At 37.0% G+C, this 18,004-nt stretch overlaps 1 protein-coding gene across 1 annotated transcript; it reads left to right on the top strand.

The window, feature by feature from the left end:
- Positions 1–14,040: 14,040 nt before the first annotated feature.
- On the top strand, positions 14,041–17,680 carry LOC109071969 (ankyrin repeat and SOCS box protein 18-like). Its single transcript, XM_042763092.1, has 3 exons — positions 14,041–14,968; positions 15,786–16,053; positions 17,074–17,680. Exons 1-3 carry the CDS (start codon positions 14,695–14,697, stop codon positions 17,678–17,680), a joined length of 1,149 nt encoding a protein of 382 aa, XP_042619026.1. The 5' UTR covers positions 14,041–14,694.
- Positions 17,681–18,004: the final 324 nt, after the last annotated feature.

The raw sequence follows: 18,004 nt of genomic DNA, 5'->3' as shown, positions 1-18,004 counted from the left end.
GTCGAGGGGCCAGTTCTCCTCTGGCCAGACAAAACCAGTATGTTGTGGTTTAATTCCAGGCTGCAACACAGGTCAGATTGTGCAGAGGACTCATCTGGTTCTCGTGGTCTTGTTACGATGGCTGTTTACTTGACGAGGTCTTCACAGGGGATGTTTCATGGGCTCATCTACCTGACATGGTCTCCACTGACATTCAGGGCTGTAGAGGTCACCTCTAGGTGCTGATCAACGCTAGGTAGATTGTTCCAGAGTTAAGGCACTAAATAGGAAAAAAAATCTGATTTTGATATTTTAGATATTATCAAATGGCCAGAGTTTTGAGATCACAGCAGATGTGAAGGACTATAATGTGATATGAGCTCACTCAAGAGCTAAGCTTTTCGGTGCTTTAAAAGCAATTAGCAATATTTTAAAATGTATGCAGTGTTTAATAGGGAGCCAGTACAGAGTTGACAGAACTGGGCTAATATGGTCATATTTTCTGGTTCTAGTAAGAACTCTAGCGGCTGCATTTTGGACCAACTGGAGTTTTTTTTATTAAGTGCGCAGAGCAACCATCCACTAAAGCATTACAATAATATAACCTTGAGGTCATGAACAGATGAATTAACGTTTCTGCATTTGACATTGAGAGCATAAGTTGTAAATGGCCTTCAAAGGAAAGATTGCTATCAGATAGCACAACTGATGACGAAGAATTGACAGAGCAGCTATCAAGTGTTAGACAGTGTTCTAGTTTATTACATCTGAAGGTTTTTGGTCCAATAATTAACACCTCTGTTTTTTTTTCAGAATTTAGCAGTAGGAAATTACTGGTCATCCAGTTTTTTATGTCAACTATGCATTCTGCATTCAATTTTGTGAATTGGTATGAAATATAGCGCTGAGTATCATCAGCATAACAGTGAAAGTAAACACCATGTTTCCTGATATCTCCAAAGGGTAACAAGTAAATCGTGAAAAGCAGCAGTCCTAGTACTGAGCCCTGAGGTACTCCATACTGCACTTGTGATCGATATGATACCTCGCTACCTCTGCTATGATTTGATGATGGTCAGATAAGTAAGATTTGAGCCAAGGCAATTCCACTAATGCCAACATAATTTTGTAGTCTACTAAATAATAATAAAGAAAAATATTTTACATTTAGAAATAGACTCACAAAGTTAATACGTATAAGGAAGCGGAATTACTACACTGATTTAATTAAGGCTTCTCGTGGTGATCAAAAGCGATGCTGGAGAGTACTAAATACTGTGCTCAGCCGGGATCAAAAAGCAACTGTCCTTCCAGAAACTAATGTCAAATATAATGATAATCACTATCTCAATGATGACGATCTTGCCAAAGGTTTTAACAACTATTTTATCTCTATAGGCGAAACTCTTTCGAAATCCATAAATCCTCCAGGGGGAGCTTCATACCAACAATATTTAAAAGGGAATTATGTGAATTCGTTTTTTTTTTAACACCTACCGACAAAATGGAAGTTTTGAAAATTATTATGAATATGAAAAGCTCTTATACTGCTGGCGTGGATGATATATGTAGCAAAATTGTTAAATCTTTTGCAATTGAGATCCTAGATCCACTTGTCTATTGTATAAACCTATCTTTATCTCATGGTGTAGTACCAAAAATGACAAAAATTGCAAAAGTTATACCTATTTATAAATCTGGTGATCAAAATAACTTACAAAATTATCGACCTATATCTATTTTGCCTACTTTTCCCAAGGTGCTTGAGAGGGTTGTGTACAATAGACTTAGTGGTTACCTGGATAAAATGAATATACTCATTCCATCTCAATATGGATTTAGGAAAAAGAGCTCTACTTGTTTGGCAATTTTGGATCTTATCGAGAAAATCAATGACGCTATAGATAATGGTGAGACTGGTATTGGTGTATTTTTAGATTTATCAAAAGCCTTCGACACCATTGATTTAGAAATTTTAATTGGGAAATTGCAACACTATGGTGTCAGAGGGAAGGCACTCAGCTGGTTCAAAAGCTACCTAACTGAAAGGGAGCAATTTGTCCAAATAAACAGTAGTTATTCAGATTTTACAGAAATTGTTTGTGGAGTCCCTCAGGGCTCCATATTAGGTCCACTTCTTTTTATTTTGTATGTAAAAGACATTATAAGTTCATCAAATATTTTCCATCAGGTTGTCTTTGCAGATGACACTAATCTCTTTTTGTCTCATAAAAATCTTGATATTTTACAAAAGCTTGTTAATGAGGAATTAGTTAAAGTAGATAGTTGGTTTAAATACAACAAATTATCTGTAAATGTATCTAAAACCAAATTTATTATGTTTCGTTCAAATAGAAGTCGGACAAACATTGAAAGTATACAAATCAAAATACATAATAAAGTAATTGAAAGGTAGAGAACATCAAATTTTTAGGAATTTATTTGGATGAGTCCTTAAACTTCAAACAACATATAGAGTTTTTAATAAAGGAATTGTCAAAATATGTTGGTTTGTTTTATAAATTAAGATATGTTCTTCCTTTTGATGCTCTTCTAACATTGTACCGGTCACTTTTTGAATCACATTTAAATTACTGTAATATTATATGGTGTAACACATATCCAAGTCATCTTGAAAAATTGCAGATTCTACAGAAGAAAGTTATATGTGTTATATCATGGGCAAAATATGATGCTCCCTCTGGTCCGCTTTTTTATAGGAATAAGCTTTTGAAGCTCGCTGAGTGCAATAGTTTTCAAAATGCTTGTATTATGTATAATGTAGTTCATAAATTGCATCCAACACTTTGTCATCTCATTCCAGTAACCTCATGTACTTATGACCATAACACTAGAAGGAGAAATCTATTACGGGGGAAAAAGCGTAAGATGAAGTGTACTAGCTTTAGTATAGCATGTAAGGGTCCTGGGATCTGGAATGAGATTGACAATTCTATAAAGGAACTACCTTCTCTTGATATATTTAAAAAACATTTTAAACACAAATTGTTACAACATTATGTTTGATAGACTGAATTTTTTTTTTTCTTTTTTGTGACGTTTGAATACCCCTTATTATTGGCTTTGTTTGAGGGATGGTTGAAATGTGTGATGTATGCTGACTGGTGGGAGGATATTTTGTGGTTAACGGTGTTGTTGTTGGTGTGATGGGTATTGGGTGGGTGGATTATTATTTGTTGTTATTAGTGCTGATTTTGTGTCTTAAGGGCCCTATTTATAAGCCGGTATGGCTTCTGGGTAGTCCTTTTTTACAGGAACTTGTAGTGTACTGTGAATAAACTGTGAATAAATATATATACTCAAAAGAAAGTTGTGGTCGATAGTGTTAAATGGAGTGTTAAGATCCAGTAGCACTAATGGAGAAATACAACCATGATCGGATGATAAGAGCAGTTAATTTTAACTCTGATGAAAGCAGTCTCAGTACTATGAGGCTCTAAGAAGGAACATAGCTGAAGGAATACTGCCTTTTCTAGTATTTTGACAGGAAAGGGAGATTTGAGATTGGTCTGTAATTAACTAATTCTCTAGGATAAATTTGTGATTTTTTTTTTTTAAATGAGAGACTTAATAACAGTCAGTTTGAAGGATTTTGGGACATATCATAATGACATTGATGAATTAATAATATTCAGAAGAGGATCTATTTCTTCTGGAAACACCTCTTTTAATAGCTTAGACAGAATAGTGTCTAACATACATGTTGTTGGTTTTGATGAATTTACAAGTTTATACAATTATTCCTCCCCTATAGCAGAGAATGAGTGGAATTGTTCCTCAGGGGATCTATAGTGCAATATCTAATACGATACTGTGGTTGACGGGTGCATGGTTATACTTTTATCTCTAATAGTATCAATCTTGGAAGTAAAGAAGTTCATAAAGTCATTACTGCTGTGCTGTTGGGAAATGTCTGCACCTGTTGATGCTTTATTTTTCATTAATTTAGTCACTGTTTTAAATAAATACTGGGGTTGTGTTTGTAAGCAAATCTAGCCATTTTTAGAGCATTTCTATAAGTAGAAGTACTTTCCCTCCACGCAATACGAGGATTACTCCATCCCAAAATGAAAATTTTGTCATTAATCACTTACCCCCATGTCATTCCAAACCCGTAAAGGCTTCGTTCATCTACGGAACACAATTTAAGATATTTTGGATGAAAAAAGGGAGGCTTGAGACTGTCCCATAGACTGCCAAATAAATAACAGTGTCAAGGTCCAGGAAAGTATGAACAGCATCGTCAGAATACTCCATCTGCCATCAGTGATTCAACCGTAATGTTATGAAGCGACGAGAATACTTTTTGTACACAAAGAAAACAAAAATAACGACTTTATTCAACTATTCCTCTCCTCTGTGTCTCTCTAAATCAGCGTAGTGCCATATTGTCAACCGCGCTGCGCCGGCATTTATCCTTGTGGCACGGCTGACACTGCTCAGAATTGCCAAAATGGCGATATGTAACGTGCTTCATAACGTTACAGTTGAATCACTGATGGCAGATGGACTATTCTGACAATGCTTTTCATACTTTCCTGGACCTTGACACTGTTATTTATTTGGCAGTCATAAAACACATATTTCACACGAAAACACATAACTGCAAACAACAAACACCTACACACCCCTTTCAGAAAAAATAAATAAAAAAAATCATAAGGATTCAACGTAAGATAAAAAGGGCTGCCAGACCCTATAAAACTTTCCAGAGGAGCCTCGGATAGTGTACTTAAGGTGTTCAAGTTTAAGATAAGACATCACCTCTACTACCCAGTGTTTGTGAGATGGTGGCCTTGCCTTTTTCCAACTGAGAAGAATCAGGCCCCTAGCCAATAATGAGGAAAAGGCAATGATTTCTACCTGATTAGCTGATAGGTGCACCTCTTCCGGCACTACACTGAAAATGGAAGTCAAGGGATTAGGGGCCATGTCTTTGTCTTTTCATATAGATGAAAATGTTCTGAAGATGTCTATCCAAAAATCTTTTAATCTGGGGCATCCCCAAAATATATGACTCAGGTCTGCTGGTTCCAAACCACATCTGGGGCGAGATGGGTCTAACCCCAGATACATCTTAGCCAGCTGCTCCTAGACAGATGGAGCCAATGAAGGACTTTGAATTGTAAAAGTCTATGTCTAATACATACAGAAGATGAGTGTACAAATTCTATTGCATTCTGCCAGGCTGTATCTGACATTTTTATTCCCAGTTCCTCCTCCCATTGCCTCCTTATATGGTCTAGAGATGGGGAGGCGGTACTTTGAATAACCTCATATAGAATAGACATCATACCCCTTCGAAAAGGGTCCATATTTAACAACTCATCTATCCAGCCCCCTTCAGGTTGGTTCAAGGAAGGAGAGAAGGTGTTTTTAATGAAGCTACGGACCTGTGAGTACCTAAAAAAATTTGACTGAGGGATCTCAAAGTCTGTTCTTAGCTGTTGGAATGAAATAAATATGCCATCTTTAAAAAGGTCCTTAACACAACTAATTCTGTTTCTAGACCACAATTGAAATGCTGAATCTATAAGAGAAGGAGGAAATAAAGGGTTCAACAGAATAGGGGCAGAAGGCAATGCTTGTTTACTATTAAAGTGAAGTCTGAACTGTGACCATATTCTGATCCACAGACAGCTGGGTTATTCGTAGAATAGTGTTTGCTCACTGGGATTGGAGCACATAGCAGTGAACGTAGAGATACTGGATAACAAATGTTCTGCTCCATCTGTAACCAAATTGGAGCTTCATCACTCGATACATCAGAAAGCCAAAATAACAGTTTGTGTAGGTTGGCTGCCCAGTAGTAATATAGAAAATTTGGTATTGCCAATCCACCCTCTTCCTTCTTCCTTTCCAGATATTCTTTTCTTATGCGAGGATTTTTTTTTTAACCAAAAAGAAATGTGGAAAGACAATTATTCAGATCTTTGAAAAATTATTTGGGAATAAAAACAGGCACAGTCTGAAATAAAAACAAGAATCTTGGTACTGTCATTTTAATAGAGTTGATCTTCCCAGCCAAAGATAAAGGAAGGGTTGACCAGTGCACCATGTCTCACTTGGCTTTGTCCAGTGCTGTTTTAAAATTATTATTGAACAGATCCTTATATCTGCGTGTTACACTCACACTTAGATGAATGGGAAGGATTGGAAAGACATTTGTTGTGCTCTTTGAATGATAGGGAAAAGAAGATTCTTTGCTAAGTTAATTTAGTATTCCGAAATATATCCAAAATCTGAAATAATTGTAAGGGCTTTCAGTATAGAGGAATCTGGATTAGACAGGGAGAGGAGGAGATTGTCTGCATAAAGCATAAGCTTATGCTCGTCTCCCTCCCTTAGTATTCCGGGCAATCCATCTGCATTCCTTAACAAGTTTGCGAGAGGTTCGATGGCAATATCGAAAAGCAGGGGGGACAGAGGGCAACCCTGCCTTGTCCCCCTAGAAAGTGGAAAGCACTTATAAATTATATTATTTGTTCAAATGGATGCTTGAGGCCTAGTATATAAAATCTTAATCCAAGAACAGAATACAGGGCCAAAGCCAAATCATCTCTTCTCAGGTGTTCTGGATCCAGACTGGAGCTTGTGTAAATCCCGTGGCAAAGCAGAGAAACAAATAGAGACATAATTAGCGTAGCTGGTGTTCCAGCCAAGTAAAATTAATTAGTTTAACCCAAGCTAAAGAATAATAATGCACATTTGATCAGATATAACTGCAGTCCAAAATTATGAGATGCATTATTTGAATGCTTGGCCAAAGAGGTGTGTTTTTAATCTAGATTTAAACAGAGAGAGTGTGTCTGAACCCCGAACATTATCAGGAAGGCTATTCCAGAGTTTGGGAGCCAAATGCGAAAAAGGTCTACCTCCTTTAGTGGACTTTGCTATCCTAGGTACTATCAAAAGTCCAGCGTTTTGTGACCTTAGGGAGCGTGATGGGTTGTAGCGTGGTAGAAGACTAGTTAGGTACGCAGGAGCTAAGCCATTAAGGGCCTTATAAGTAAGTAATAATATTTTGTAACTGATACGGAACTTAATAGGTAGCCAGTGCAGAGACTGTAGTATTGGGGTAATATGATCACATTTTCTTGACCTGGTAAGGACTCTAGCTGCTGCGTTTTGGACTACCTGTAGCTCATTTATTGAGGATGCAGGACAACCACCTAGCAGTGCATTACAATAGTCCAGTCTAGAGGTCATGAATGCATGAACTAGCTTTTCTGCATCAGGAACAGGTAACATGTTTCGTAGCTTGGCAATGTTTCTAAGATGGAAGAATGCTGTTTTTGTAACATGGGAAATATGATTTTCAAAAGACAAGTTACTGTCTAATATAACACCCAGATTTTTTTACAGTAGAGGAAGTAACAGTACATCCGTCTAGTTGCAAATTGTAATCTACAAGATTCTGTGTAATGTTTTCTGGTCCAATAAGTAATATCTCTGTCTTATCTGAATTTAATAGGAGAAAATTATTGGTCATCCAATCTTTTACATTTTTAACACACTCTGTTAGCTTAGATAATTTAGAAGTTTCACCTGGTCTTGTTGAGATATATAGTTGAGTATCATCAGCATAACAGTGGAAACTAATCCCGTATTTTCTAATGATATTACCAAGGGGCAACATGTATATTGAAAATAGCAGAGGACCTAGGACAGATCCTTGTGGCACTCCATATTTTACTGGTGATAAATGAGATGACTCCCCATTTAGATAAACAAAGTGGTAGCGATCGGACAGGTAGGATCTAAAACCATCTTAAAGCCTGCCCTTGGATACCTGTATAGTTTTGTAATCTATCTATGAGTATGTCGTGATCTATGGTGTCAAACGCAGCACTAAGATCAAGTAAAACTAGCAATGAGATGCAGCCTTGGTCTGATGCAAGAAGCAAGTCATTTGTAATTTTAACAAGTGCAGTTTCTGTGCTATGATGGGGCCTGAAACCCGACTGAAATTCTTCATAGAGATCATTTTTTTTGCAGGTAGGAGCACAATTGAGCAGACACAACTTTTTCTAAAATTTTAGACATAAATGGAAGATTTGAAATGGGTCTGTAATTTGCCAGTTCACTAGGATCTAGTTGTGGTTTCTTAATAAGAGGCTTAATAACCGCCAGCTTGAATGGTTTTGGGACGTGACCTAAAGATAACGATGAGTTAATAATATTGAGAAGCGGGTTCTTCTGCTACAGGTAACAACTCTTTCAGTAATTTAGTGGGTACAGGATCTAATAAAACATGTTGTTGGTTTAGATGCAGTGATAAGTTTATTTAGCTCTTCCTGTCCTTTAGTTGTAAAGCACTGCAGTTTATCTTTGGGTGCGATAGATAAACCTAAAGTATTTGACGCTGTAGAATCTACATTTGTTATTGTATTTCTGATGTTATCTATTTTATCAGTGAAGAAATTCATAAAGTCATTACTATTTAACTGTGTGGGAATATTTAGATCGGGTGGCGTCTGGTTATTTGTTAATCTAGCCACTGTGCTAAATAAAAACCTTGGATTGTTTTGGTATTATTTTCTATGAGTTTGTGGATATGCTCGGCCCTGGCAGTTTTTAGAGCCTGTCTATAGCTGGACATACTGTTTTTCCACGCAATTCTAAAAACTTCCAAGTTAGTTTTTCTCCATTTGTGCTCAAGACAATAGTTCTGCCCGGATGATAACGCGAAGCTATATAGTTATTATTATTAATACGCAGAATGCACGATACAAGGAAATGGTCAGTAACATCATCACTTTGAGGTATGATATCTATGTCAGTAATATCGATTCCATGCGATATAATTAAGTCTAGCGTATGATTAAAACGATGAGTGGGCCCCTGTGACATTTTGCTTTACTCCAAAACAGTTTAATAAGTTAGTAAACGCAGGTCCTAATGCATCATTTGTATTATCAATATGAATGTTAAAATCTCCGAAAATTTGCGCTTTATCAGCGGTAACCAACAGGTCTGAGAGGAAATCTCCAAATTCTTTTAGGAATTCTGTATATGGCCCTGGTGGTTTATACACAGTAGCCAGAGAAAGAGATACAATAGATTTCTTTTGCATATCTGACAGTGTAACATTAAGCATAAGTATTTCAAATGATTTAAACCTGTATCCTGTTTTCTGGGTAACACTAAGAATATCACTATATATTGTTGCAACACCTCCCCCACGACCAGTCTGACGGGTGCTCATGTTTATAACAGTAGTTTGATGGAGTAGACTCATTTAGACCAATATAATCATTTGGTTTTAGCCAGGTTTCAGTCAAGCAGAGTACATCAAAACTATTATCTGTGATCATTTCATTTACAATAACTGCTTTGGGTGTGAGTGATCTAATGTTTATGAGCCCAAACTTTAAAAATTGTTTTTGTTCATTTATTTTACGTTTTTCTGGTTTAATCACGATAAGATTTTTTCTAGATCCTACATTAAATTTATATTTTGACCTCACTATTCGGGGATCAGACACAGTCTTAATAGATTGGACAGCGCAAGTACTTCTATTTAAGTGGGTAGAACAAAAGCCATCATAGCAGTTATTTGAGAATTGGCTTACTAGTCAAATGGAGCGTAGAGTCCTGGAGATGTTGTCCGACAGCAGTCCTGCTCCGACTCTGCTGGGGTGCAGGCCCTCAGCGCGAAAAAAAGCCTAGGTCGCTCCCAGAAAAGATTCCAATTATTAACAAAGAGCAGTTTCTGTTCTTTACACCATGACAATAACCATTCATTTAGAGCAAAAAGTCTACTGAACCTTTCGTGTCCTCGTCAATACATGGGCAGTGGTCCTGACACGATGATCGTCGCCGTGGGCGTCGTGCTGCGAACCGTCCCGATCAGGCTCCTGAAGTCCCTCTTCAGCGTCTCCGTCTGCCGCTGCGTGGTGTCGTTAACCCCGGCGTGAAGCACGACCGCTCTGGGGCTCTCGTCGCCCTTCAGGATCGCGGGTATCTGCGCAGAAACATCGAGAACACGAGCACCAGGGAAACAGTGAGTGTGCACTTTACCTTCGGCTAACGTAGCGCGGACGTGTCGGACGATGGAGTCTCCGACGATCACAGCGTCGCGTTCCGTATGGCGGAGGGGAGAGAAGCGGTTCCGTGTGGAGATCTCGAAGACCGGAGGGGGAGAAGTCATCGCCCGGGGCCTGGCTCGCGTTCTCCGCTGCGGATGCACCCAGGGTCCGTGGTGTCCCGGCGCCGGCGTGAAGGACATCTGGGCAGATCGCGTCCTGGGTGCACCGGTGTTCTGAAATATTCGGTGTCTGAGATTTTCGGTGACGCTGGGCGGAGCTTACATGAATATTCATGAGTTTCCTGTTTCGCGTTAAAGCGTCTCTGAAAATATTAGTACGTTGTCACTGAAACATAAACGATTTTCAAAAAGGTATGTTTTAGCGTAGAATGACATTATGCTTAGTGTATTGTTTTTTTTTATTACTATGGTTAATATGCAAAATAATTTAAAGATTGTGATTGTCGTAATGATTTACTTGAGGTAGGCTATGCTCCAAATGAGCCTACAACAATTAAGCATTTTTATAATATTAAGAGTCCTTAACATGTGTCGTTTAATAACTGTTCCAAAATGTATCTGTTGTGCCATAATAAAATGTATGATGATTATTCTGTGTCATTCCTAATCGTTTGCTCAATCATTCAAAAAAATGTTTTTAATAACAAAGCAAAAGATGAATTTTTTTTTAATGCACACATGAACTGGAATATAAACATTCTTAATCTCTGTATTTATTTATTTATTTGTCTAAAAAAATATACATTTAGTAGATAAAATGCACTATATATGCACTATATAGTTAAAACAAAAATGTACAAATGTCTTTATACACTTTATTATTGTTTTTAATCATATACACATTGTGGGGCACTTGAAAATCATTTTGATTCAAATGTGTATTGGTCAAGTTTTGAAATCCACAACCTTGCAGTACTTTAACAATTTTTTGCTTATTTTCTACAAACTTATAACAATTAAAATGTTTTGTAGTTTAATAGAAAGTGGCTATATCAAAACATACAGTAATTTGTATATTTTCATTTCAAAGATAAAAGTAGATTGCTTTTGCTGAATAAAGACTTCAACTGATTCGGTGTTAAAAGTTTTATTAACCGATGTGGTGAAGGCATTACATAAATGACATTTACTACACACCTGTATAAATATAAAATACGTGGTCATGTTTAAAAAAAAAAAAAAACCCGGTGAAAGCTACAGAGGATGTAACAACTTGTATATATGTGTTCAGGGATAGGCCTACTGATCAACATAAGCAAGCACATGTTATATGATTTCTGTTGTAAGTAAATTATTAAATACATTATTAAAAGTAAATTCCTATATGAACAAGAAATGGCAAACAGAAATTTATGCACCATGAACAAACTCAATGAAATCAGTCTAAATGTTGGGAGAAGAAACATGCTTCCAAATCAATGGGATCATATTGTTTATACCACTGCAGAATAAGCCATTCAAGAATGACCCACATGTTTTTAATATTAGTGGAATATCCACCAACATGATCTTTTTTACAAAACCCTTTTATCCATGAAACATGTTTTATTAGGTTGTGCTTGGTTTGATTACCTTTGATTATCTTGATTCCAAAAGTGTGGATTTCAGGAACAAAATGTAGTAAAACTTTAAAACTGGTTAAATAATACATCATTTGTATCAAATAGTAGGCTATACAAGTTTTTTTATTTTGCATATGATTTGTTTAACTATTACACTGATAAAGTACACATCCACCATCCCCTGCATCAGATAAAAAAGCAAAAGTTAATTCTGAGAACGTTTACGCATGTCTTCATGTATGTGTGCAATAGTGGCCTCATAAATAACTTGACAAAAATATAAGTCTCCCCCATTAGAAGAGCTTCTGTAAGCTATAGGAAAAAAATAACAGGTAGAAGTATCAAACTCTGCTGATTTGTAACAGATATATTAATTGCAAACAAACAGCTTCTCCACATGAACTGTAGGCTGTCATGCACTTCCATGTGACACCTTTTTTAAGGAGAAAAAAAAAGTTAAATAGTTGTTACTACATAAGAGTCTTTATATCGTTCTTCATTTCTCACCTTACAGTCTTACAATACAGTGAGCAAGTTTGTGCCACCATATGCTACACAACTTCAAATTACATACTTTTAATAGCAAAACAGAGGAATATGAGAAAATATTTAACAGCTACTGGCCCATTTACTTGTAGCGTATTCTAAGCGATAGGCTGCTTCTGGCAAATCAGTGGCTGTTATTGTTGAGTAAACATTTAAAACAGCAAACAATAACATTTTGTGCACAAACGAACAATTATATTCAACATTTGCTTATCTTCGTTAGAAGCTGAAACGTAATTAACCTACCTTGTTGAACAGTTTTTGTGATCCCGGTGAAAACGTACTAATATTATCAGAGACGCTTTAACGCGAAACAGAAACACATGAATATTCATGTAAGCTCCGCCCAGCGTCACCGAAAATCTCAGACACCGAATATTTCAGAACACCGGGCTTTTGCGGGGAACAGACACACGGGGTGGAGGTGGTGGGACTGTTAGCAGCGCGCTGTATACTTACCCTGGACTTGTGAGCGTCAGCCCGGGAGGTTTCCAGCGCGGCTCTCCGCTCTCTCAGCTGGGACTGCCTCTGCTCCAGGACCCGAATCTGCTTCTCCACGGCCTCCAGCTCGAGCTGCACCGAATGAAGCTCGAACGTGTCGTCACCTGCACTCAAAGGTAGACAAACATCCGCCATTAAAGCAAGTAACAGTGAGTAAAGCAATTGTAATGTGTGTGAATAGAGTATTAGCGATGCACGCGGGTTTAGCGACAACCACGCTGGTGATGCTAATGGGTTATAAGCTACTAGCGGACTCGGGAAATCAAAATAAAACTAGTGATAACAAGGCGCTCTGATTGTTTTTGTTGTAGAATACGATAGAGGATATATTCACACGTTATAGAAACGGAAAATGATGGTGTATAAAATAGATTTCAACAATAAAAAAATAGAAGATAGAGAATAACGTGACGGAGCTCAAACTAGGGGCATACGACAGCAACAAACAGGAAGTGACGTCAGATATGACTAACATATTTTGCTGGTGAACAATGTTATGCTGGTTAACCAGCTAGACTAACAATGAACCTGTATGGAACACTGATCTTTTTATTAATCTTACTTTGGCAGCACATGTAGAAATCATATACCAAACTAACATAAAGTGTTAAAGGGGTAGTTCAGCCCAAAAAGGAAAATTCTGTCATCATTTACTCATTCTTATGTCATTATAAACCAGGGGCGGTGTTTCCATATGGCAGAGTATGGCCTTCCCTGCCATAACCTGGTTCTTTGTTGGATTTCAACTGAGGGGGATCTCCCCCACCCCCAGAATGTGCAGCCATACCCATAGGGTTTTGTGAAATGCCGCCCCCGTTTCAAACCCATAAGACAAAACACACACTGATTTAACTTGGCTGAATTTAATTAAATCCAAGTCTTCTGAAGAGACACATGTAATTTATGATTTTATTCACATACATTCTACATAGTGTGGAGATTAGGAAGAAACTTTTTCCACTACAAAGAACCTTTTGTACATTGGAAATGTTCCATGGATGTTACAGGTTTTTCATGGAACCATAGATGCCTATGAGCCTTTATTTTTAAAATATATCATACTTGCTTGATATTTCTTTAAAAATATCTTCATTTGAAAAATTTTTAAACATCAGATTGAACCATTTTGGTAATGACCTGCTGTAAAGCTGGATATCATCTGAATATGTAAATAACATATATGAGTCATACTGTAATCCAGGCTTTTACCATGGACAGTGTGTCTGCTAGTAAACGCCCCTCACATTCCCTGCACTCCCTATTGTTGAGACAGGTGTCTTACATGAGACACACTGACATACTGAAGCTTTTCATGCAAGGATAACAAAGCTTGCATCTTCTAAAATAGACTAAATGGGCCACGCTCTACAAGTCCTTTATCACTTAACTCATAGCATTGTGCTTCATACTATCTGTGGGCGTCTGCAGCATTTCTGTGGAGAGGAATCTGTGTGGATTTGACACGGGATTTCTAAGGGATTGTGGTAATCTTCTACGCATATGAATGACATGCACAGATCAATACTCAAGAGCCCTGATCCCAGTCACTGTTTGGGTCTGTCTCCATGCAACACCCCTACGACTCATTCTACAGATTCCAGTAAAGATTTTCCTGGTGTGCCCTCGAAATGAATGATCTCATAGATTATGCCATTGCAATTAAACTCTCTGCTTCTATTGTAAATATCTTATATATGTGTGACACTGCAGGCACTTTTTAGCATACATGGAAGTAGGATATAAAATTTGATCTGTTTAACAATGGAGCTTGTCTTAAATGTCCTGGAAAGACGGGTCTATTATTCATATAAAACAAAAGGCAACAAATAGGCATAGATGTTAGAAGCTCAAAGGATTTAGCATCTATCTCATACATCAACAACTAAAAATGGCCCCAGTAAGCTATGACCAACTGATGGAGAACAATGGCTTACTAAAAATAGAGACAAAAAGTGCTTGAAGCCATAGGAAAACATGACTAGCACTATATAAACTCAAGTCCTTGAAAGCCTAAGCCATTTGAAAGGTAAGAGGATGCTGAGAACTATGCGCTTTGAGAACCTCTGTTCCACCGTGCAGCTGAATGGATGGCAGGCTCTGCTGGATGATAATTGTGAGTTAGGACAGGATCATTGGGAAAGAGCTCATTTACGCTCCTTATGGCTCTATAGAGCTGTAGTGAAGGGAGACACAAGAGGGCTTCGTAACCTTCTTAAAAGGAACTATATTGATGTTGATGTGTTTTACAATGTGAGCTGTGAGGAACTTGAGTGGCGAGCTCACACAGACACCACCTTTGGACCCTCAGGTAAAAACAGTCATTTATGGGATAGAAACTTTGGATGTGTATCAAAAAGATTGTACTTTTTTGTGCTGTACTGATGAATGAAACAAAAATTGAGTTTATTCTCTGATAACAGAGGTGAAACAAACATATTATGTTGCTGCTGTGGACAATTTTGATTATATATATATATATGTTTAGATGTATTTTTATATGTATTTATTTTACTATCATTTTAATTTTATTGAGCATTTAAAATCTGTTATTTTAAACTTTATTGTACTATTTCTACTTTCAATATTTTAACTTATCAATATTTTTTTTAACATATCAGAAGAAGTAACTGTTATTATATCTACATTTTTTAGAGTATAATCTACCGTGAACAAATTTATCAAATTTCAAAATGCCTTAATGTTTTGACATACACTACCATTCAATAGTTTGGGGTCAGTAGGATATTTGAATGTTTTTGCTTATTTGGTGCTCAAGAAACATTTCTTACTATTATCAATGTTGAAAACAGTTGTACTGCTTAATCTTTTTGTGCAATACACTTTTTCGTAAAAGTACCATAAAAGTTCAAAAGAACAGCAGATTAAAAACACACAATTTAAAGAAAACTCACTCTTGATCAATTTAATCCATACTTGCTGAATAAAATTATTAATTTCTTAAAAAAAAATGTTACTAACCCAAACCTTTGAACAGTATGTCAGGTGTGTAAGTGATTCTTTAAAAAAAACAAAAAACAAAAAACATTTTGGAGTGTTTTCTATAATATTCATTCAATTATTCAAACGCATCAGTTGTGATGGTCTGATAATATTTCCCATTCCAGGTCTTTGGTCTTTGGAGTATAAAAGAGAACTGACAAGCCCACTGTGTATTGCTGCTGCACAAGGTTTCGCTGAATGTCTGCAATATTTACTGGAACACGGTTCACACCCCAACCTTATTGCAGGAGGAAAAGCGGCACTTCATGAGGCCTGTGTAAACGCCAACACTGAATGTGTAGAGCTGCTGCTGGAACATGGGGCCAATCCTAACCAGATGACAGACGAGGGACTGACTGCCTTACATATCTGCAGAACACCACAATCACTACGGTATCATAATATGAATATGATACATAATACACTATATGTGACCCTGGACCACAAAACCAGTCTTAAGTCACTTGGGTATATTTTTAGCAATAGTGAAAAAAACATTGTATGGGTCAAAATTATAGATTTTTTTTCATGCCAAAAATCATTAGGATATTAAGTAAATATCACGTTCCATGAATATATTTTGTAAATTTCTTACCATAAATATATCAAAACTTAATTTTTGATTAGTAATATGCATTGCTAAGAACTTCAATTGGACAAATAATTAGTATAATCATGAGTACAATTTAAAAGTAATTATAAAAATACTAAATATAATAGTAAAATGATAAGTCATTATAAATCACATCAGTACAAACTTATATGAAATCCATATTAATAATATTTGAACACTTTAAAGGGATACTCCACCCCAAAATGAAAATTTTGTCATTTGTCATTAATCCCATACTGTCCCATAGACTGCCAAGTAAATAGTAGTGTCAAGGTCCATAAAGGTATGAAAGTCATCGTCAGAATACTCCATCTGCCATCAGATGTGCAATCTGTGTTATATGAAGTGACGGGAACACTTTTTGTAAGCGAAGAAAACAAAAATAAAGACTTTGTTCAATAATTCCTTTGTCAACAGTCTCCTCTGTGTCTCTCCATATCACCGTATGCTGTGTATGCTCTTCTGTGTCATCTGCGCCACAAGGATGCGCTGTTTCTACGTGTATTTAGCTTTGATTTGAAATAAAACAGCGCATCCTTGTGGCAGATGGACCTTGACACTGTTATTTACTTGGCAGTCTATGGGACAGTCACAGGCCTCTCGGTTTTCATCCGAAATATCTTAAATTGCATTTTGAAGACGAACTGAGCTTTTACGGGTTTGGAACGACATGGGGGTAAGTGATTAATGACAAAATTTTCTTTTTGGGATGGAGTATCCCTTTAAGAGTGTAGTGCAAATATGAGCAACAGATTCTTCACCTCAGAAATTATTTACAATTATTACAATTTCTATTTCAGTTGTGCAAAAGCCTTGCTGAGATATGGTGCCAAAGTGAACTTATCCAGTGAAGAAGAGGATGAATCACCACTGCATGTGGCAGCTAGATATGGTCTGCCCCACCATGCACAGCTGTACCTACAATTCGGAGCCTGTGTGAACCATAGTAGCTCTTCAGGTGAAACGCCACTTGGTGCTGTTTGTGGAGTCCCCCAAGAAAAGACAGTCGACAGCCAAGATGAAGGATACCTCGAGATCTGTCGTCTCCTTCTGGCCTATGGAGCTAACATTAATTTGGCTGATAAACAGCGACGCAGTCCTCTACACAAGGCAGCCCGCAATGTTCAGCTTAAGTTTGTGGAGCTTCTCTTGGACCATGGGGCTGATATCAATGCCATTGACTATAACGGATGCTCCCCATTATCTAGTGTTCTACAGAGTTCTGTGGTTCGGCAAGAGTGGGAACCTCACAGGGTTGTTCAGACCTTGTTAAATCGTGGCTCTATTAAAGTCTGGCCACAAGCACTGCTGAAGGTAATCACTGATAACACTGAGATAATAGTCCTAGATTTATTCTATACATTACCAATATACAACTTACGCAATATACAACTTCTTATTTCATGACATAAACACTCTTCAGTAAAAAAAAAGCTGGTTTAAAGTCTATTAGTTTGCTGATGTCTTATTCATCTTTCAATTGATTTATTTTTGGTATGATCAGGTGGCATCAGTTGATTTATGTTTTTATTTTTTTAAGTATTAACAGCCTGTGCAGAAGCACCTAAAACTGTGGAAATCCTGTTTAACTCATACACACTTGTTCCTGTGACCTCCAAATGGGTTGAGGCTATACCTGAGGATATTTTTCATGTAAGTCTTTCATCATTTCACAAGGATTTTTGCATTCATTTCTAGATTGGAAACATGATTCATAGCATAAATATTTCA

The sequence above is a fragment of the Cyprinus carpio genome, chromosome A9, assembly GCF_018340385.1.
Source record: "Cyprinus carpio isolate SPL01 chromosome A9, ASM1834038v1, whole genome shotgun sequence".
Taxonomy (NCBI): domain Eukaryota; kingdom Metazoa; phylum Chordata; class Actinopteri; order Cypriniformes; family Cyprinidae; genus Cyprinus; species Cyprinus carpio.
Note: the sequence above shows the minus strand (reverse complement) of the source record. Positions and strands in the feature narration are given on the sequence as shown.

What these genes read in the sequence shown, in the direction of transcription:
- LOC109071969 (XM_042763092.1), top strand. Translation starts at nt 14,695, where the DNA reads ATGCTGAGAACTATGCGCTTTGAGAACCTCTGTTCCACCGTGCAGCTG. An exon ending in CACCACCTTTGGACCCTCAG is followed by an intron (nt 14,969 to 15,785) that starts GTAAAAACAGTC and finishes TTCCCATTCCAG; the next exon opens with GTCTTTGGTCTTTGGAGTAT. An exon ending in AGAACACCACAATCACTACG is followed by an intron (nt 16,054 to 17,073) that starts GTATCATAATAT and finishes TTTCTATTTCAG; the next exon opens with TTGTGCAAAAGCCTTGCTGA.